This window comes from Pongo pygmaeus, chromosome 20 (genome assembly GCF_028885625.2).
Source record: "Pongo pygmaeus isolate AG05252 chromosome 20, NHGRI_mPonPyg2-v2.0_pri, whole genome shotgun sequence".
Lineage (NCBI taxonomy): Eukaryota > Metazoa > Chordata > Mammalia > Primates > Hominidae > Pongo > Pongo pygmaeus.
Genome location: NC_072393.2, coordinates 53177901 through 53200846, shown reverse-complemented (window position 1 = coordinate 53200846; position 22946 = coordinate 53177901). Strand labels below are relative to the sequence as shown.

Sequence of the window (22946 nt, the reverse complement as noted above, 5' to 3'; positions counted from 1 at the left end):
CAAAAGAAAAGTTGCAGGTTTCAATGTGTAGAAAATGTAAGTTATGAGACCATCATGTTCTGCAGCCAAAATAAAATGTGTTTAGCTAAAAAGTAAAAGCCATTCAACAAATGTTTTCTGTAATCCATGAACATATACACATTTCATAGTTTTCTTAAAAAGAAAATAACTTAGGAAGTTGTTTCTATACTGTTAAATCTATTAAAATCCAAATAAGCTACAGGGAGAAGCAAAACCAGTTTTTTAAATTGACCCAAAGGTCATGTTTAAATACAAGGGCTTTCCCCCCCCCCTCCTTTTGATTGATATGTTAAGATAAAGAAGATAAACAAGTCCTGTTGAGATCATTTTTCCACAGATTGCAGTGTGAAACTTTATCTGAATTTAAGGACAAAAGAAAAGGTTACAGACCAAGTGACCTTCCATTCAGGCTTAAGACAATGAACTGGTGATTCACTCAGTGGAATTATCAGTGTTGCTCTGGGGCCTCCAGGTTGTATTCCAGTAAATTGAGGTATTGGAAATGGCTAAGTTCTACTGCACAAAATACCATCTTTTGGGGAGAAGCTTTGTGATCATGGTCAAAAGACAACTTCCAAATTGCACATGCTTTCTCCTGAACAAAAGGACATTTTCACTTGATAGACCCTCTTTGCTGTTGTCTAGCAGCCTGAATACCGAAATAACACTCACAGAGAAATGTGTTCCTTTGGTGTTTCAAAGGATGCAGCCACCCAAGGAAAAATCCCATCTAAAAAGTAAGAAATCCACAGGTGAACATGCAACCAATTGATCATATGGAACCCTGCAGAGTCAAAAGTAACTATAAAACCTGCAAGGACCAGCCAAACACGGCCCGCAAGGCAGTCAACATGGCCCCACGCACATGCATTACACAATCAACTGGCCTCACACTTCAGTTTTAACAAAGCCGCCAATTCTACAAGTTCAAGGGACACCTGGCATAAAATAAATGTGGTTACTACAGATAAGAAAATGAAGACTTATGTCCAAATGGAAAGTGTCCCAATACCTAAAGTTAAAAAATAGAAGGGACTAGCAAAAAAGAAAACAGGATAAATGCACAGATGATCCATCCTTCCAAGCCCATATTTGAACAGATGCACATATGAAAGAGAAAAGTGCAAAAACGGGAGGCTGAGGCAGAAAACTACTTAAACCAGGGAGGCAGAGGTTGCAGTGAGCCAAGATCATGCCACTGCACTCCAGCCTGGGCGACCGAGTAAGACTCCATCTCAAAAAAAAAAAAAAAAAAAAAAGAAAGAAAGAAAGAAAGAAAAGTGTAAAAAACAGGCTGGGTGCAGTGGCTCGCGCCTGTAATCACACCACTTTGGGAGGCCGAGGCAGGTGGATTACCTGAGGTCAGGAGTTCAAGACCAGCCTGACCAACATGGTGAAACCCCATCTCTACTAAAAACACAAAAAATTAGCCGAGCATGGTGGTGAGCGCCTGTAATCGTACCTACTTGGGAGGCTGAGGCAGGAGAATCACTTGAACCCAGGAGGCAGAGGCTGCCATGAGCCAAGATCGCACAATTGCACTCCAGCCTGGGCGACAAGAGCAAAACTCCATCTCAAATAAAAAAAGGTGTTAAAAAAAAAAAAAAAAACTACCCAACCCAAATTCTACCCTCTCATGTAACGCACTGGGGCCTTTCATTTAAAAAACTAGTAGCTCATCTATGACTATTTCACATTTATCAAGATTTGTTAAGCTTTTCCAGAATGCAGGGAACTATGTCTGAAAGGTCGCAGACATTGACAAAGAATTTAATTTATCCTTTCACCTCCACATAGATTTGGCAGTGAAACTAAATGAGGCTGGATATGCCTCATTTGGCTTATGACTAGAGTGATTTTTCTCTAGTTATCCATGGCAACATGGTCAACGTGACTGTGAGAAACAGACAGACAGACATAGACCAAGATCAGGTGTGCTTTTCTTAAGACAAAACACAAGCTGTAGTTTGATATTTCTAACAAAAAAATGCCGCTGCCACAGAAATTAATCACCAACTTGTTAAGTTTTCGGAAGAAAACATTTGCAATAACATGGATTAAAGTTACGTGCAAAGATTCTGGAAGGAAGACAAAACACCAAAGATGAAACCTGGCTGAGGGAACATATGCCCAGAGAAGAAGCCAGCAGACAGCAAGTCACCAACAACTACAGCAGATGCAACAGACTGGACCTCTCTAGCAACACATTCACACAATATACTAAGCCTAAACAACAGAACAGCTTATACATTTTCTTGGGAAAAAGCTCAGAATTTGATATTTGAATGCTCTCAGATTGCTTTGGGATTTGAAAGTATATACAACTAGCACCTTAATTTGTTTAATTCCCACAGCAGATTTTATACTAAGAAACTTACAGCATCGAATTGAGTGAAAAATGACTCTGGTTTCTTCTCTACATCCTCAGTGTCCACCTTCACATCCACCATGGGGTTGAGATTCTGAGCTCGCTCCAAAGAGGCTTCAGCCCTATTTCGGCCAACAGACCCAGTACGAATCAAGAACTGAGCTCCAGGATCTTCTGGAGTTACCTAGGAATAATACACGTATTTTTTTAATTCTTGTATTTTTAGGGAAAATAAATCTTAAAGAGAATCTTTAAATTTTAAAGGATAGCTAAAATACCTATCACCTAAATTTTTTTTTTTTTTTTTTTTTTGAGAGAGTCTTGCTCTGTCGCCAGGCTGGAGTGCAGTGGCGTGATCTCGGCTCATCGCAACCTCCGCCTCCCAGGTTCAAATGATTCTCCTGCCTCAGCCTCCCAAGTAGCTGGGACTACGGGCACGCACCACCACGCCCAGCTAATTTTTGTATTTTTAGTAGAGACAGGGTTTCACCACGTTTGCCAGGATGGTCTCAATCTCTTGACCTCGTGATCCGCCCGCCTCAGCCTCCCAAAGTGCTGAGATTACAGGCATGAAACACTGTGCATGGCCCTAAAATGTATTACTGTTACTGTAGCAATTTGCCTTATGCAGGCTTCCTTCTAAGGCTTTAAAATGACTTTAAACTTTCTTTAAACTGGTCATTGATGGTTAAAGAGCACCCCCTTGTGTTTATAAAGAAAATTCACTCTCAACAAAAAAATCCATGCTTTCTTCTTCCATGCAAATTTTAACTGCTAACAAATGACTGATTACCAGTGGCAAGAATTGACTAAATACTTAGCATGTGCCCAACTATAAGCATTTGGGGAAATACACAAGTAGTTTAAACAATTAAATCTCTGTCTTCCAGTGGTTTAAAACTAGACCAGTGTGGGCAGGGCACAGTGGCTCACACCTGTAATCCCAGCACTTTGGGAGGCCGAGGCAGGTGCCTCACCTGAGGTCAGGAGTTTGAGACCAACCTGGCCAACATGGTGAAATGCCATCTCTACTAAAAATACAAAAATAAGCCAGGTGTGGTGGTGTATGCCTGTAATCCCAGCTACCCAGGAGGCTGAGGCAGGAGAATCACTTCAACACGGGTGGCGGAGGTTGCAGCGAGCTGTGATTGTGCCACTGTACTCCAGCCTGGGCAACAGAGCAAGACTCCGTCTCAAAAAAAAAAAAAAAAGTAGACCAGTGCGGCCTGGCACAGTAGCTCACATCTGTAATCCCAGCAATTTGGGACGCCAAAGCAGGAGGATCACTGCTTGAGGCCAGGAGCTCAAGACTAGCCTGGACAACACAGAGAGGCCCTCTCTCAAAAAACAACAAAAAATTGCAACTTCATGAGAAAACTTTAAAAAAAATCAAACTTGTGCAAAAATCAGACACAATTAAGAATGCTTGAAATGAACTTTTTAAAAATATAGATAGACTATGGCCAGGCGCGGTGGCTCACGCTTGTAATCCCAGCACTTTGGGAGGCCGAGGCAGGCGGATCACCTGAGGTCCAGAGTTCAAAACCAGCCTGACCAACATGGTGAAACCCCATCTCTACTAAAAATACAAAATCAGGCGGACGTGGTGGCACACGCCTGTAATTCCAGCTACTCGGGAGGCTCAGGCAGGAGAATCGCTTGAACCTGGCAGGCAGACGCTGCAGTGAGCCCAGGTCATGCCACTGCACTCCAGCCTGGGCAAGAGTGAGATTTTGTCTCAAAAAAAAAAAAGAACTCAGAGAGGTGGAGAGATGAGTGGGGACTGGAACAGAGGAATTATTTCACCCCTAAGGCTGAACATCAGCAGAGCAGAGCCTCAAAGACAGGATAATATAATCCCCTAATAGCCACCAGTAAGATTACAGATTCCATACTGCTCTCAAAGTATTTCTTCACACATCAAACATCTAATTTAACCATTAATCTCAAATAACCTTGCCACCTTCACCAAGACTAGGTACAACAGAAGTAATCTCCCCTCATCACCTCCTACCAACCATCCACAGCACACTCTCTATCTTACTACCTTTTCCTCCAAGAAAATGAGCTGGCCCACTTCCCATTCCAGGCTAATCCTGTATCCTTGACCCATTCCATCCTGCTTCTTCAGGGATCTCATTATGTGCTGAGAAGCTGCACCACACAATGGTTAACAGTAAGGCTCTGAAATAATTTAGGCTGGATTCAATCTTTGATTCAAATCCTGGCTCAACGACCGTGTGAACCTCAGCAAGACATGTGGGAATCCCATATAAAACGAGGACATGGATAAAAACGTACAGTTGAGGGCCGGGCGCAGTGGCTCATCCCTGTAATCCCAGCATTTTGGGAGGCCAAGGCAGGCGGATCACGAGGTCAGGAGATCGAGACCGTTCTGGCTAACACGGTGAAACACCATCTCTACTGAAAAATACAAAAAAATTAGTCGGGAGTGGTGCTGGGCGCCTGTAGTCTCAGCTACTCGGGAGGCTGAGGCAGGAGAATGGTGTGAACCCAGGAGGCGGACCTTGCAGTGAGCCAAGATCGCGCCACTGCACTCCAGCCTGGGTGACAGAGTGAGACTCCGTCTCAAAAAAAAAAAAAAAAAAAAAAAAAAAATACAGTTGAGGCCGGGCACGCTGGCTCACGCGTGTAATCGCAGCAGCTTGGGAGGCTGAGGTGGGCGGATCACTTGAGGTCAGAAGTTCGAGACCAGCCTAGCCAACATGGTGAAACCCCATCTCTACTAAAAATACAAAAATTAGCCGGGTGTGGTGGCACATGCCTGTAATCCTAGCTACTTGGGAGGCTGAGGCAGGAGAATCACTTGAACCCAGGAGGCGGAGGTTGCAGTGAGCCAAGATCTCACCACTGCACTCCGGCCTGGGCGACAAGTGAGACTCCATCTCAAAAAAACAAACAACAAAAAAACACATACAATTGAGCCCAGAAAGTTCAAGACCAGCCTGAGCAACAATCACGAAACCCAGTCTCTACAAAAAAATATGAAAAATTAGCCAGGTGTGGTGGTGTGCACCTGTAGTCCCAACTACTGGGAGGCTTAAGTGAGAGAATACCCTGAGCCCAGGAAGTTAAGGCTACAGTGAGCCATGATCGTACCCACTGCATTCCAGCAAAGGTAACAGTGAGACTGTCTCAAAAAAAAAAAAACCCCATACACATACAATTATCACTTCATCACTATCAGTCCACAGATCACACCTTCCTTGCTATGCTCTCCTCCTGTGCTACACATTCTAGTCTCAATTTGGGCCCTCTTAGGTGTGGCTGTCCCCAAGCTTCCACCTCAGAATTACTTATCTTTTCACTTTGTATAGCTCCATAAACCAACTCAATGTCTCTTTTAGTTTCTACCAAAATCTGCTGTTATTTTTCAAATCACTCCTTCTGGTGCAGATTTATTCCTGATCCACCTGAGTCTTCTCTACTGTACTGCCCACCAGCCATTTTCTCTCAGATATCCATAAACCCTACATGTCTGCCTGCTTCTGTGTGCTGTCTCCGGAGTCCACCAGCCACCCACCCAGTCACTCAAGCCAGAAGCCTGGTCTTCATATCTTTGCTATTTCCATGAGAGTGGTCCATAGTGAGGTGGCTGAGAACATGGGCTCTGGAGTCAGATGCCTGGGTCCCGGCCGTACCACTAACTACTGGGGCCTTGGATGGGCCAGTACTTTTCTTCCTTTTACTCAGTTTTCCCATCTGTAAAACAGGGATGGTAATGGGTACTTGATCTCAGATGTGTTGTCAGGACTCAATGAGATAATACAACTGCAGCTCTGAGAACAGTGCCTGGCCCCTTCAGTGTCAGCTGCTCTGGTTATTCCTGGCTTTCCTTAAGCTCCCATACACAGACCTCCCGATTCTACCACCTAAACCTACTTCTCATATCTGTGTGCTTCTTGCCATCCCTATCAGCAAGGCCACTTTCACCTCTCACCTAAACTACTAAAAACTGCCTTCTAAGTGGTCTTCTGCCCTGTATTTTGTGCCAATTATAGTTTATACAGTAATTAGTGATCTACACATAAAGCCCAAAGCTAACCATGTCACCCTTCCTGTCATTTGAAACTCTTCAGTGAGTCTGCACCACCCAGAGGATTAAGTAAAAGCTTACAGTGGGGCTTCCTAGGAGCCCCTCCTGACTTGGACTTCACCAGCAACCAGTCCCTAGCCACCACTTTGGGTCTCACACTCTAAAAACACCAAACTACTTTTAGCTTCCATTTCTACCACACTGTTGGGTGCCTTTGTGACACTGCTATGTCCCCTGCCTGAAACACAGGCCCTTATCTTGACAAACCCTCCTTGTTCTTTAACACTTAGCTCAGATCAGGACTCCAGGAAATCTTTCATGTACCACAACCTGAGTCAGGTAGCCTGCTTTGGTTTCCAGAAAAAAAAAAAAAAAAAAAAAAAAACCTTGAGAATGGGAACCAAACCGTGAACATCTTTCTATCACCAGCACCTAGCAGACTTCAGGGCACCCAGCAGGTGCTCTCAGATGCTTATTGAATGTAAACTAAATAATACGCTCTAAGATGGGTGCAGTGGCTCACATCTGTGGTGTCAGAATCACACTGTTCTGTGACTGGCCTCCAATGTTGGATTCTTACAACCAGATGAAGTAATTATGTAATCCCAGCTACTAGGGAAGCTTGAGGCAGAAGAAGTGCTTGAACCCGGGAGGCAGAGGTTGCACTGAGCTGAAGTCGTGTCACTGTACTCCAGCCTGGGTGACAGAGTAAGTCTCTGTCTCAAAATAAATAAATAAAATAAATACAATGTCACTGAGGCATGGGAATGTAGAGAGAGAAGCACTTATTTTCACCTTGAAGATGAGCCTGGTCAGAGAAAGCTACATTGGATTTGGGCTCTACCATTATAATATTAATCAAACAGCATTATGTCAGCAGGGCATGGTAGCTCACATCTGTAATCACCGCACTTTGGGAGGCCGAGGCCAGTGGATCACCTGAGGTCAGGAGTTCGAGACCAGCCTGGCCAATATGGTGAAACCCCATCTCTACTAAAAATACAAAACTTAGCCAGGCATGGCCGGGTGCGGTGGCTCACGCCTGTAATCCTAGCACTTTGGGAGGCCGAGGCAGGAAGATCACCTGAGGTCGGAGTTCAAGACCAGCTTGACCAACATAGAGAAACCCCATCTCTACTAAAAACGTTAAATTAGCCAGGCATGGTGTTGCATGCCTGTAATCCCAGCTACTCGGGAGATTGAGGCAGGAGAATTGCTTAAACCTGGGAGGCAGAGGTTGCAGTGAACCAAGATCATGCCACTGCACTCCAGCCTGGGCAACAAGAGCTAAACTCCGTCACAAAAACAAAAACAAAAACAAACAAAACTTAGCCAGGCGTGGTGGTGCGTGCCTGTAATCCCAGCTACTTGAGAGGCTGAGGCAGGAGAATCACTTGAGCCTGGGAAGCAGAGGTTGCAGTGTGCGGAGATTGCGCCATTGCACTCCAGCCTGGGCATCACAGCAAGACTCGTCTCACAAAAACAAATAAACAAACAGCATGTCAGATCATTATTCCTAATTACTGGATACTTGTTAGGTTCAAGCACCATACAAAGCAGTCTGCCCACATTCTCTCTGATCCAGTGTTTTTTTTGTTTTTTGTTGTTGTTGTTGTTGAAACGGAGTCTCACTCTGTTACCAAGGCTGGAGTGCAGTGGCGTGATCTCGGCTCACTGCAAGCTCCGCCTCCCAGGTTCACGCCATTCTCCTGCCTCAGCCTCCTGAGTAGCTGGGACCACAGGCGCCCGCCACCAAGCCCTGCTAATTTTTTGTGTCTTTAGTAGAGACGGGGTTTCACCGTGCTAGCCAGGATGTTCTTGATCTCCTGACCTCATGATCTGCCCGCCTCAGCCTCCCAAAGTGTTGGGATTACAGGCGTGAGCCACCGTGCCCGGCCTGATCCAGTGTTTTTTAAAGTGATGTCTGTGGACCATCTAAATCATAATCTCCTGAAACACCCTTTATTAATTTATTTCTTTTTAAGGCAAAGTCTCACTCTGTTGCCCAGGCTGGAGTGCAGTGGTGCCATCTCAGCTCACTGCAAACTCCACCTCCCAGATTCAAGCGATTCTTGTGCCTCAGCCTCCCGAGTAGCTGGGATTACAGGTGCACACCAACATGCCTGGCTAATTTTTGTATATTTAGTACAGACAGGGTTTCGCCATGTTGGCCAGGCTAGTCTCAAACTCCTGACCTCAGATGATCCACCTGCCTCAGCCTTCCAAAGTGTTGGGATTACAGGCATGAGCCACTGTGTCCGGCCCTAAAACACCTTTTAAATGCACATACTCCTGAGCTCATCTCAGACCTAAATGAGAATCACTAGGGGTGAAAGCTAGGGCACCACAAAGCCTCCAGGCCACTCTGCATTTTCAGTTAGTCACTCAGGTCATTTTTAGGCACAAATTGGAAAAACATTTCTCTACACCTCCTCACAAGCAACCACCAAGGGAGATATTATTAACCTCATTTTACAGACAGGCAAGCTCCATGAGGGGATGTGAGTCTCTACTGCTCATCCAGCTAGATGTGGTGGAGCTGGAATTCAAACCCAACAATAGCACCTTCAGTCTCCAGAGGCAATAGTTCATCAATGTTAGCCCTCCTTTCACAGCCCTTAAGGCACAAGTAGGAACTCACAAAATCTGCAGATCTTCATGCTGGAAAGGGGAGCCAGAGCAAGGGAGGAATGAGCTCACAACAGCGCACCTGTTCGTGATCCAGCATGGTCAGTCCTTTCACTCCTGCCAAGATGAGATTCTTGGCAATTTCAGCCCCAAGTCCTTTCAAGCCGACAAGAAGCACCCGAGAGGCCCGCAGCCTGTAAGACAAACATTGTTAACCTGATGATACAGAACAGTGAGCTTGCAGAATCACAAAAGAACAAAAAATACACATATCATTTTGGTTTGCCAGGCACGGTGGCTCATGCCTGTAATCCCAGCACTTTGGGAGGCTGAGATAGGCGGATCACCTGAGGTCAGGAGTTCGAGACCAGCCTGACCAACACGGTGAAACCCCGTCTCTACTAAAATACAAAAATTAGCCAGGCGTAGCAGCAGGCGCCTGTAATCTCAGCTACTTGGGAGGCTGAGGCAGGAGAATCACTTGAAACCATGAGATGGAGGTTGCAGTAAGCCGAGATCATGCCATTGCACTTCAACTTGGGCAACAAGAGTGAGACTCCGTCTCAAAAAAAAAAAATCATTTTGGTTCTAACTGCATTGAGGCATCATGCCTCGAATCTAGGAAAGGGACAGGCTCCAATCCATACTGCACAAAACAATTCATTCAACAAATATGTATTGAGTACCTACTGTGCCAGGCATCCTTCTATGGTGTGGAAATAAGGCAGTGAATCAGACAGACATAGTCCCTGCCCTCATGAAAAAGTAGGAGACAGATAAACAAATAGATACATAATATGTGAAAAAGTGATGAAAATCAAGTGTGACAAGAATCAAGAATGATGGAGAACACTATTTGAGACAGAAATCATACAAGCCTTTCTGAGGAGATGCCATATGAGCAAAAATCAAAATGAAATAAAGGACAAACACACAGATATTTGGCAGCAGAACATTCCAGATAGAGAAAACAGCAAATGCAAAAGCCCTGAAGCAAGAGTGCTTGGCATGTGCTAGGGATAGGAATGACAGAGAGGCTGAAGAGTTGGGACGAGGGGCCGTATCAGGAAGGCTCTCACATGCAATGGAAGGGTTCTGGATTTCCTTCCATGATGGAAAGCCATGGGGGTAGGAAGATGTCACAGTTAAGGTGAGGGAGGATGATGGTGGCTCAAATTAGCGATTCTCCTGCCTCAGCCTCCCGAGTGGCTGGGATTACAGGCGCCTACTGTCACGCGTGGCTAGTTTTTGTATTTTTGGTACGGACGGGGTTTCACCATGTTGTTCAGGCTGGTCTAGAACCCCTGACCTCAAGTGATCCACCCGCCTCGGCCTCCCAAAGTGCTGGGATTACAGGCGTGAGCCACCGCGCCCGGCCTTGTTTTTAGCTTTTTAAATCTGTACAGTGACAGAAGATGAGGCTGAAAAAAGGCAATCAGAGATCAGGCCATTCCAAGACTTCTCTGAGGTCAGTAGGAAGCAGAATAGGTCTACTATATCTTATCTGAAATCTCTTGAACCAGAAGTATTTCAGAATCACAATTTTTTCAGATTTCAAAAAGGGAATATAGACTTTACATCATGTATTATGAAACAACTCATCAAGATCTTGGGCTGCATCATGTAACCAAACTTAATAATTCTGCAGCAAATGTATTATTCATACTGAAAAGGATTTAGTAATAACTAAGAATAATTTTCACACAATTCAAGTTCTGCTGGCCAGTAAGTTTGCTATTAATTTAATTAAAAATTAAATAAAATTTAATCACAACATTCCACCCTCGCAAAATGCACCATTTCCTCCTCTCAATGCCTAGCTAAGCCTTTCCCCTTCAAAACCCAACCCCAATGCCATTTCCTCAAAAAAGCCTTTTTTATCATGGCTGAGTCAACACCAGCAAGCACTCCCCCACCCCGAACTCTTCCAGCAACAGCTACATATAAAAAGTTCCTGACAATAAATCTGTTCTCCACGACCTACATTCCTACATAGCTCTACAGACTGCTCTGCAGTTGTTTAAAATTCATTATTCAGCCAGGCCCGGTGACTCATGCCTGTAATCCCAGCACTTTGGGAGGCTGAGATGGGTGGATCACCTGAGGTCAGGGGTTCGAGACCAGCCTGTCCAACATGGTGAAACACCCTCTCTACTAAAAATACAAAAAAAAATTATGGCCAGGCATGGCAGCTCACACCTGTAATCCCAGCACTTTGGGAGGCCAAGGTGGGCAGATCATTTGAGTCCAGGGGTTCAAGACCAGCCTGGCTAACATGGCAAAATCGTGTCTCTACAGAAAATACAAAAATTAGCCAGGCGTGGTGGCAGGTGCCTGTAGTCCCAGTTACTCAGGACAGTGAGGCAGGAGAATCACTTGAACCTGGGAGGCAGAGGTTGCAGTAAGCGGAGATCATGCCAGTCTGGGAGACACAGCGAGATTGTTTAAGAAAAAAAAAAAATTAGCTGGGCGTGTTGGTGGCGGGCACCTGTAATCCTAGCTATTTGGGAGGCTGAGGCAGGAGAATCGCTTGAACCCGGGAGGCAGAGGTTTCAATGAGCCAAGACTGTGCCGCTGCACTCCATCCCGGGGGACAGACTCCGTCTCAAAAAAAATAAAATTAAATTAAATTCATTACTCAACTGCCATCAACACCAAATATCATGTTTACGTTTTGTTTTGTTTGATTGAAACAGAGTCTCTTTCTGAGAACCCAGACTGAAGGGCAGTGGCAAGACCAGTGCTCGCTGCAGCCTCTATCTCCCAGGTTCAAGTGATCCTGCCACCTCGGCCTATTGAGTCCTGGGACTACAGGTGCAAACCACTGCACCTCGCTAATTTATGGGGTTTTTTTTTTTTTTTTTTTAGACACAGGGTCTCACTATGTTGCCCAGGCTGATCTTCAGCTCCTGGGCTCAAGCAATCTTCCTGCCTCTGCCTCCCCCAAAGTGCTGGGTTTACAAATCCCATCACTTTGGGAGGCCAAGTTGGGTAGATCACCTGAGGTCAGGAGTTCGAGACCAGCCTGGCCAACATGGTGAAACCCCATCTCTACTAAAATTACAAAAATTAGCTGGGCGTGGGCTGGGCACGGTGGCTCACACCTGTAATCCCAGCACTTTGGGAGGCCGAGATCACGAGGTCAGAAGACTGAGGCCATCCTGGCTAACAAGGTGAAACCCTGTCTCTACTAAAAATACAAAAAATTAGCCGGGCATGGTGGCGGGTGCCTGTAGTCCCAGCTACTCGGGAGGCTGAGGCAGGAGAGTGGCGTGAACCTGGGAGGTGGAGCTTGCAGTGAGCCGAGATGGTGCCACTGCATTCCATCCTGGGCAACAGAACAAGGCTCTGTCTCAAAAAAAAAAATTAGCCGGGCATGGTGGCAGGCGCCTGTAAACTCAGCTACTACGGAGACTGAGGGAGGAGAATCGCTTGAACCCGGGAGGCAGAGGTTGCAGAGAGCCAAGACCGCACCATTGCACTTCAGCCTGGGCAAAAGAGCGAGACTCCGTCTCAAAAAAAAAAAAAAAAAAGAAAAGAAAAGAAATACCCAAGTGGGCACAAAAATGATACACATTCGGCAGGGCGCGGTGCCTCACGCCTATAATCCCAACACTTTGGGAGGCCAAGGCGGGCAGATCACGAGGTCAGGAGATTGAGACCATCCTGGCTAACACGGTAAAACCCCGTTTCTACTAAAAATACAAAAAAAAAAAAAAAAAAAAAAAAAAAATTAGCTGGGAGTGGTGGCAGGCGCCTGTTGTCCGAGCTACTCGGGAGGCTGAGGCAGGAGAATGGCGTGAACCCGGGAGGTGTAGCTTGCAGTGAGCCGAGATCGCGCCACTGCACTCCAGCCTGGGCGACAAGAGTGAGACTCCATCTCAAAAAAAAAAAAAAAAAAAAAAAAAAAAAACACATTCACAGCAGCATTGTCCATCTACTTCCCTCAACTTCCACAAACACCACTCTAGTCTGAGCCACCATCGTTTCTCTCCGACGAAACTACATCAGGCTGGACACAGTGGGTCACACCTGTAATCCCAGCACTTTAGGAGGGCAAGGCATGAGGATCACTTGAGCCCATGAGTTCGAAACCAGCCTGGGCAACAAAGTAAGACTCCATCTGTACAAAAAAAAAAAAATTAGCTGGGTATGCAAGGTGCAGCAACTCACGCCTGTAATCTCAGCACTTTGGGAGGCTAAAGCGGGAGGACCACGAGGTCAGGAGATGGAGACCATCCTGGCTAACAAGGTGAAACCCCATCTCTACCAAAAATACACAAAATTAGCCAAGGCGGTTGGATCACTTGAGGTCAGGAGTTTGAGACCAGCCTGGCCAATATGGTGAAACCCCGTCTCTACTAAAAATACAAAAATTAGCCAGGCGTGGTGGCACGTGCCTGTAGTCCCAGCTACTCGGGAGGCTGATCCTAGAGAACATCATCCTTGCCCTATCCTTGCTCCCACCTTAGGACCTTGGCATTAGTGCTGCCCGCTGCTTCTTCCCTCAACTTCTTGAGGGACACATTCTTTAGGTCTCAGCTCAACTGTCACCTCCTTAGAGAAGTCCATACTGGCCACCTAATTTAAAATAGGTCCATATCCTCTTCTATCTCGAATTATGCTATTTGTTTTTGTTTTGATTAAGACGGGGCCTATGTTGCCCACTGTTTTGATTGAAATGGGGCCTCGCTATGTTGCCCAAGTTAGTCTCAATCGCCTGGCTCAAGTGATCCTCCAACCTCAGCCTCCCCAGTAGCTGGGATCACAGGCACACACCACTGCGCTAAGCTACACTACTTGTTTATATGTTTACTGCCCCCTCCTCCATTAGAATGTAAACTCCAGAAACCACTGTATCCCTAGAACCAGTAACTTCCTTGGCATTTAGGACATACTGTTACTCAAATGGCTGTGAATTAATAGACACACCAAAACAAACCTGTGTCCATCAGCAGAATTATAGAAATTTGGTACATAATAAAATAATAATGGCCAACATTTATCTAACACTTACTATGTGCCAAGCACTGTTCTACTAAGCTCTTTGTATGTATTATGTCATTTAATTCCCATGACAATCTAATGGGCTGGCACTTTGTTACCCCTCTTTTGCAACTGAGAAAACAGGCACAAAGAAGGTAACTTCTGGCCAGGCGCGGTGGCCCATGCCTGTAATCCCAGCACTTAAGGAGGCTGAGGAGGGTGGATCACCTGAGGTCAGGGGTTTAAAACCAGCCTGGCCAACATGGCGAAACCCGGTCTCTACTAAAAATACAAACATTAGCTGGGCGCGGTAGCAGGCGCCTGTAATCCCAGCTACTTAGGAGGCTGAGGCAGGAGAATTGCCTGAACCCGGGAGGCAGAGGTTGCAGTGAGTCAAGATCACGCCATTGCACTCCAGCCTGGGCAACAAGAGAGAAATTCCGTCTCAAAAAAATAAAAAAATAAAATACACACACATAGGCTGGGTGTAGTGGCTCACGCCTGTAATCCCAGCACTTTGGGAGGCCGAGGTGGGCGGATCACTTGAGGTAAGGAGTTTGAGACCAGTCTGGCCAACATGGTAAAACCCTGTCTCTACTAAAAATATAAAAACTAGCCAGGTGTGGTGGCACGCGCCTGTAATCCTAGCTACTCCAGAGGCTAAGGCAGGAGAATCGCTTGAACTCAGGAGGTGGAGGTTGCAGTGAGCCAAGATTGCGCCACTGCACTCCAGCCTGGGCGACAGAGTGAGATTCCATCACAAAACACACACACACACACACACAAAATTAGCTGAGTGTTATGGCATATGCCACACACACACACAAAATTAGCTGAGTGGTATGGCATGCGCCTGTGGTCCCAGCTACTTGGGGGCTGAGGTGGGAGAATCCCTTGAACCCGGGAGGTGGAGGTTGCAGTGAGCTGAAGATCACGTCACTGCATCACTGCACTCCAGCCTGGGTGACAGAGCGAGAAAAAAAAATTTTAGTTGTAATCGTCAACTATCAATAAAAACTCCAGAAACTTGGCCCAATTTAAGCAACCAAATCTGCTCTAGGAAGCTGCTTCTTTACTTTATTTTATTTTATTTATTTATTTTTGAGACAGAGTTTCGCTCTTGTCACCAGGCTGGAGTGCGACGGCATGACCTCGGCTCACTAAAACCTCTGCCTCCTGGGTTCAAATGACTCTCCTGCCTCAGCCTCCCAAGTAGTGGGATTACAGGCACCCACCACCACACCTGGCTAATTTTTTTTGTATTTTTAGTAGAGACGGTCACCATGTTGGCCAGGCTAGTCTCGAACTCCTGACCTCAGGTGATCCACCCACCTCGGCCTCTCAAAGTCCTGGAATTACAGGCTGAGCCACTGCGACGGCCTTTACTCTCTTTTAATCCGCAACAGTCCCTTCACTTGTTTTTCCCATGAAACTGACTTTTGGAAGAGAAGTAGGATAAGTGTCTTATAAAATGCCCCACAATTTGTATATTTTATCAGCCTGCCCATTTCCAGGGCTTCTGTTTCATAAAGGAACTCCAGTCTCCAGAGTTCTCCTATCCTACCTAGAGCCCTCTTAGAGGCAAGTCAATTTGCTCTGTGGAGCCTCCTTCCTCATCTGAACAGAGGAGGAAATCACTGCCCTTCCTACTCCAGAGAGCTGCTGTAAAACTCAGGTGAAGGCTGGGGGCTGTGGCTCATGCCTGTAATCCCAGCACTTTGGGAGGCCAAGGCGGGCGGATCACCTGAGGTCAGGAGTTCACAGCCTGACCAACATGGAGGAATCCCGTCTCTACTAAAATACAAAATTAGCCGGGCATGGTGGCACACGCCTGTAATCCCAGCTACTTGGGAGCCTGAACCAGAAGAATTGCTTGAACCCGGGAGGCAGGGGTTGCGGTGAGCTGAGATCGCACCATTGCACTCCAGTCTGGGTAATAAGAGCAAAACTCCGTCTCAAAAAAAAAAAAAAAAGACTCGGGTGAAAATGCAATCCCACTGCTAGGTATATACCCAAATGAAAATAAATCAGGCCGGGTGTGGTGGCTCACGCCTGTAATCCCAACACTTTGGGAGGCCAAGTAGGGCTGATCACCTGAAGCCAGGAGTTTGAGACCAGCCTGGCCAATATAGCAACCCCGTCTCTACTAAAAATACAAAGATTAGCCGGGCGTGGTGGCAGGTGCCTGTGATCCCAGCTACTCGGGAGGCTGAGGCAGGAGAATCGCTTGAACCTGGGAGGTGGAGGTTGTACTGGCCTGAGATCATGCCACTGCCCTCTAGCCTGGGCAACAGAGCAAGGCTCGGTCTCAAAAAAAAAAAAAAAAAAAAATCTGCACTCCCATGTTTATTGCAGCACTCTTCACAATAGCCAAGATTTGAAAGCAACCCATGTGTCTATCAACAGACAAATGGATAAAGAAATTGTGGTACACGAGGTCAGGAGATCGAGACCATCCTGGCTAACAAGGTGAAACCCCGCCTCTACTAAAAATACAGAAATTAGCTGGGCATGGTGGCGGGCGCCTGTAGTCCCAGCTACTCAAGAGGCTGAGGCAGGAGAATGGCGTGAACCCGGGAGGCGGAGCTCGCAGTGAACCAAGACTGCTCCACTGCACTCCAGCCTAGGCGACACGGCGAGACTCCGTCTCAAAAAAAAAAGAAATTGTGGTACAAAGGCTGGGCATTGCTGTTCACGCCTCTAATCCCATCACTTTGCAGGGAGGCAGGAGGAGCATTTCAGCCCATGAGTTGGAGACTAGCCTGGTGAAACCCCACCTGTACTAAAATATTAGCTGGGCTTGTGGCATGTGGTATAGTCACAACTACTGGGAGGCTGAGGTGGGAGGATCACTTGAGCCCAAGAAGTCAAGGCTGAAGTAAGCTGTGATCACACCGCTGCACTCTAGTCTGCGCAAAAGACAGACCCTGTCTACAAAAAAAGAAGGGAATGAGATCCTGTCATTTGCAACAACAAGGAGGGAACTGGAGGTTATTATGTTAAGTGAAATAAATCAGGCACAGAAAGACAAACTTTGCACGCTGTCACTTATTTGTGGGAACTAAAAAAATTAAAACAATTGAACTAATGCAGATAGTAGACTGAGGGTTACCAGAGGCTAGGAAGGGTTGTGGGGGGTGGAGGGGAAGGAGGGATGACTAACGGGTACAAAAATATAATTAAATACAATGAATAAGATCTAGTATTTGATAGCATAACAGGGTGACTACAGTCAACAATAATTTGTTGTACATTTCAAAGCAACTAAAAGAATGTAACTGCATTGTTTGTAACACAAAGGATAAGTGCTTAAGGTGGTGGATACCCCATTTACCCTGATGTGATTATTACCCATTGTATGCCTGTATCAAAGTATCTCACATACCCCCAAAATGTATACACCTACTATGTACTCATACAAAAAAAATTTTAATTTCTAAAAACCTCGGCTGAAAATGGACAAAAAAACACTTTAATAAACTCTCTAAGACTGTCTAAAAATAGAGTACAGATTACAAATAACCTCTTCCCTCCCTCCTGCAACCCCCAGCCAATCCTTTTCATGTTCTCCACCAAATTCAGTACAGCTCCACTCCCTCAGAATAATTCCTACCTCCCACAAATTCCATGCCCTGACCTTGACTTGTCCCTTAGGTCATCTCCCACTCAGAGGCCCCCATCCGTTCTTCACTGCTTCTCAGAAAAATCATCCCTATCCCTCTGAAAGTTCCCTAACTACATTCCAGTTTAAACCTCACCAACTTTGCCCCACTTCAAACAAAACTATCTGCTGCCACAAACCCCTTCGATTAACCCTTCCAGTACCTTAGAATCCCCTCCCCAACCCTTCAGGACCTCAGAACACACCAAGCTTCCTCAAAGTTTCCTCCAACTCACATAAATCCTCTTTCCACTCCATCCAGAAAATAGCAGTCCCTAAAATCAATGCAGCCCACCTATGTCCAGAGGCACATTCTCATCACTGAATTCCCAATCTATTCCAGGTGCCTTCAACCCTCCCACCAATGTTAATGCCTCATAATGACATCCCCCGACCCCATCAAAGAAGACCCCACAGATCTGAAATGAGCCTGAGGTAATTCCTATCCCACCACTGCACCCTCTAAAACCTTCTGAAAGGTCCCACCCCCTCAAACTAAATTCTCCTGACATGTCTGCCTCCCCAACCCTCCATTAATTCTATACTCTGTACTCACACAATACTCACCATCACCCAAATTTTACCGCTGAACTCAACCCCTCACATATTTCTACTTAATTGTATAAAAAAACAAATCTGAGGCAAGGCGTGGTGGCTCACGCCAGTAATCCCAGCACTTTGGGAGGCTGAGGCGGGTGGATCACGAGGTCAGGGGTTCGACACCAGCCTGACCAACATGGTGAAACCCCATATCTACTAGAAATACAAAAATTAGCTGGGCATGGTGGCGGGCGCCTGTAATCCCAGCTACTCAGGAGGCTGAGGCAGGAGAACTGCTTGAACCTGGGAGGCGGAGGTTGCAGTGAGACCATGCCACTGTACTCCAGCCTGGGTGACAGAGCGAGACTCCGTCTCAACACAAAACAAAACACAACAAAAAAAACAAATCTGAAACCTAAAAGAGAACTGACTCTTCCCTGACCCCACCAAACCTACAGCTCTCCATATCTTTCAAAATGGCAATTCCATCGTTCCAGGTAGGTAGGTGCTCAAGCCAAAAACAGTGGTGTCATCCTGGACTTCTGCCCCAAATTCTGTTCCCTCTTCTACCTTCAAAATATATCCAGAATATATATATTTGACCCCTTCTCTTGAGTTTCAAGCCACCAATATTTTTATCTCAACTGGATTACTGCAACAGTCCAGCCAGAATCTTTACTTCCATTTCTGCCCACTTTAACCTATTCTGGAGCGATCATTTTAAAACACAAACCAGGCCAGGCGCAGTGGCTCAGGCCTGTAATCGCAGCACTTTGGGAGGCCAAGGCAGGCGGATCACGAGGTCAGGAGATCGAGACTATCCTGTCTAACACAGTGAAACCCCATCTCTACTAAAAATATTCAACATTAGCCGGGTGTGGTGGCACACGCCGATAGTCCCAGCTACTCATGAGGCTGAGGCAGGAGAATTGCTTGAATCTGGGAGGCGGATTCACTGCAACGGCAGTGAGCCGAGATTGTGCCATTGCACTCCAGCCTGGGCGACAGAGTGAGACTCCATCTCAAAGAAAAAAAAAACAAAAAACAGATCATGTTACTCCCACACTCAAAACACTCCAACAGGTTTTCCCACACACTTAGAATAAAAGCTACTCCTCAAATCATTTGGTTCCTGCTACCTTATTTCTCTAATTTGACAATCATGCCTGGGCCTCTGGGAATTTGCACTTGCTGTTCTCTTAGCTAGGAAAGTTCTCCCAGATGACCACAGGGCTCTTTCCCTTCATATAAGTCTGAGGCTCAATGTTACCTCTTCAGAGCCCTTCCCTGGCCAACCTATCAAAACAACCCTCCCACTTCACCATCCTTTAATAACTGACGTATATACACACGCTTGTGGATTTTTTTTTTTTTTTTTTTTTTTTGAGACAGGGCCTCACTCTGTCACCCAGGCTGGGGCGTGATCATGGCTCACTGCAACCTCCGCCTCCCGGGGGCTCAGGTGATGCTCCCATCTCAGCCTCCTAACTAGCTGGGACTATAAACTCACGCCACCATGCCTGGCTAATTTTTGTATTTTTGTAGCGACTGGGTTTGGCAACGTTACCCAGGCTAGTCTCAAACTCCTGGGCTCAAGTGATCCCCTCCCCCCAACTCAGCTTCCCAAAGTGCTGGGATTACAGGTGTGAGTCACTGCGTCCAGGCTAAGTAAAAATATTGATCAGTGAGGCCAGGCATGGTAGCTCATGCCTGTAATCCCAGCATTTTAGGAGTCTGAGTTGGCGGGAAGAGATCTCTTGAGGCCGAGGATTGCTTGAGCTTGGGAGTTCAAGACCAGTCTGGGCAACAAGGCAAAACCCCATCCTACAAAAAAAAAAAAAATACAAAAATTAGTCGGATGATGTGGGGCATGCCTGTAGTCCCAGCTACTTGGGAGGCTGAAGAGGGAATCCCTTGAGCCTTGGAGGTTGAGGCTACTACAGTGAGCTATGACTCCACCACTGCTCTCCAGCCTGGGCCACAGAGAGAAAAAAAAAAAAAAAAAAACAAGCTGGGCACAGTGGCTCACGTCTGTAATCCAACCACTTTGGGAGGCTGTGGTGGGCAGATCACTTGAGGTCCAGAGTTCAAGACCAGCCTGGCCAACAAGGTGAAAACCCATGTCTACTAAAAATACAAAAATTAGCCAGGCGTGGTGGCGCGAGCCTATAATCCCAGCTACTCGGAAGACTGAGGTGAGAGGAAGTCTTGAACCCGGGAGGCCAGAGGCTGCAGTGAGCCGAGATCACCCAACTGCACAAAACAAAAGACGTCCTGGCGCGGTGGCCCACTCCTGTAATCCCAGCACTTCAGGAGGCCGAGGCGGGTGGATCACTTGAGGTCAGGAGATCGAGACCAGTCTCGTCAACATGGCGAAACCCCGTGTCTACTAAAAATACAAAAATTAGCCGGACATGCTGGCGGGCCCCTATAATCCCAGCTACTCGGGGGGCTGAGTTAGGAGAATCGCTTGAATCCGGCAGGCAGAGGTTGCAGTGAGCCGAGATCGCGCCACTGCCCTCCAGCCTGGGCGACAGAGAGAGACTGTCTCAAAAAAAAAAAAAATCCCTAAGCTACTCCACAATGCCCAAACTACGTCTCCTGTCCTATCAAGACACAGCCCCATACCAAACACAAGCAACCTTTTCGGGAGCGTACTGCCGTCCCCCTCCAGCCGCTCCGAGTCTCTCAAGATTCCCATTTGAGATAACTTGCTCCAAAACTCCTCAAAACCCGCATTCTTTCAGACTGGCCCGCCCCTGAGCTCCCACAAGAATGTAAGCTCCCGTCTGTCCGGTTGGCCAGTCCAGTCTCCCCCGTGTGCAGCACGGAACCAGGTCCCATACCCTCGAATGAATGAACTACGAACCTCACCTCACCCTTTCCACGTATCCCCAACCCCTCTTATCCTCCTAATCGCGATCAAACCCCACAATCACCGCTTTCGGGCCTCGGATTTCCTGAGTTTGAATTCTCCCGCTCTCTCAGGACTCCCCAACGCCCCCTTCAGAGCTCCCATCCTTCGGAACGGCCCTCCCAACCACTTCCCCCACCTTCCAGAAACATCCCCAATCAACTCCTCCAGTCCCCTCAAGAGCGAGACGATACCAAAGCACAGAATTCCCGCCTCCTCCCTTCAAATCACACCTTCCCGCTCCTTCCGGGCAGCAAACGCCTCAGAATAGACGCCCCCTCCAGACCCTCGCGGCCTCAAGCCGCGCCGGCCCTGACCGTTTCTGGGCCTCCAGTCCCCACAGGCGGATCTGCCGGTCATACTGTGCCGCCTCCTCCTCGCTGATGCCGCCGCCAGCCTCCTCCTTCTCCACCATGGCGCCGGCTCTTCCTGCCTCAGCTCCGTACCCGCTCAAGCCAACCGCCCGCCGAACCCGCGCGCCACCAACCGCCGCCGGCAGCACGCGCGGAGTGCTTCTGCGCATACGCAGACGCTCCCACGCCTGCGCAGTACCTCGTCCGCGGAGCCTGGGACCAAAAGTACCTCACGAGACTCAAAGGCGGTCCGGCGACCGCATGTCACGTGACGGAGGGTCCAGCCAATCCTAGCCCCAAAAATGGCGCGGCTTAAGGCCCCGAGGGCGTTGCCCACGTGGTCACTTGTGTGGCACTTAAATTCTGCAAATATTTAAGGAGTCCATACTGAGATCCCAGCAATAGGAATGTTGTAAAATACGGTGTTGAGTAAAATCGACAAAGCCATGTCCTCATGGAGTTTACGATCCAGTGAGAAAAGCCCGAAGAGAAATAAATATAAACCCAGCGATGATAAATGCTTTGGAGAAAAATAAAGCAGGACTTGGGGCTACAGAGCAACAGCGGTGGTCAGCGAAGGCTTATCAGAGGTGACATTGAACTGTCAATCTTTTTTTTCTTTTTTTCATAGAGAAGGGGTCCCTCTGTTGCCTAGGCTGGTCTCCAACTCCTGGCCTCAAGCCATCCTCCCACCTCTGCCTCCCAAAGTGCTGGGATTACAAGCATGAGCCACTGTGCCCAGCCTTTCATGTCCCTACTATGTGTTGCACTTTGTGCCCGGCCCTGGACATACAATAATCATAAAAATGGACACATCTCTGCTTTAGAGGCAGTCACGGCCCAGTGGGAGAGAGGAGCGTTAAGAAAACAGGAATAGGCCAGGCGCGGTGACTCACACCTGTAATCTCAGCACTTCGGGAGGCCAAGGCAGGCAGATTACTTGAAATCAGGAGTTCGAGACCAGCCTGGCTAACATGGTGAAATCCCGTCTTTACTAAAAATAAAAAAATTCGCAGGGCATGGTGGCTCACACTTGTAGTCCCAGCTACTTGGAAGGCTGAGGTAGGAGAATTGATTGAACCCGGGAGGCGGAGGTTGTAGTGAGCCAAGATTATGCCCTCTGCACTCCAGCCTGGGTAACAGAGCAAGACTCTGTAAAAAAAAAAAAAAAAAGAAAAAAAGAAAAGAAAGAAAGGAAGGAGGGAGGGAGAGAGAGAGAGGGAATGGAAGGAAGGAAGGGAAGAAAGGAAGGAAAGAAAAAAAAAAACAGGGATGGCCCCAGGTGGGCAATATAGGGAAACACCATCTCTATTTAAAAATACAAAAATTAGCTGGGTGTGGTGGTACTGAGTCTATAGTCCCAGCTACGTGGGAGGCTGAGGTGGGAGGATTTCTGATGTTAGAATTATAGGCTTTTT

At 47.1% G+C, this 22946-nt stretch overlaps 1 protein-coding gene across 2 annotated transcripts in view; it reads right to left on the bottom strand.

The window, feature by feature from the left end:
• Positions 1–21749, bottom strand: part of SAE1 (SUMO1 activating enzyme subunit 1) — an 80812-nt gene extending 59063 nt beyond the window's left edge. Inside the window, exons 1-3 of one of the 2 annotated variants that reach the window (XM_054461919.2) lie at positions 21493–21749; positions 9157–9268; positions 2400–2573 (exon numbers count right to left, since the gene is read on the bottom strand). In XM_054461919.2, coding sequence (XP_054317894.2) covers positions 2400–2573; positions 9157–9268; positions 21493–21698 — 492 coding nt within the window. In that variant the 5' untranslated portion in view covers positions 21699–21749. The remainder of the gene's footprint in view (positions 1–2399; positions 2574–9156; positions 9269–21492) is intronic. The other variant, XM_063657231.1, reaches the window with a different exon arrangement.
• Between the last annotated feature and the right edge of the window lie 1197 nt (positions 21750–22946).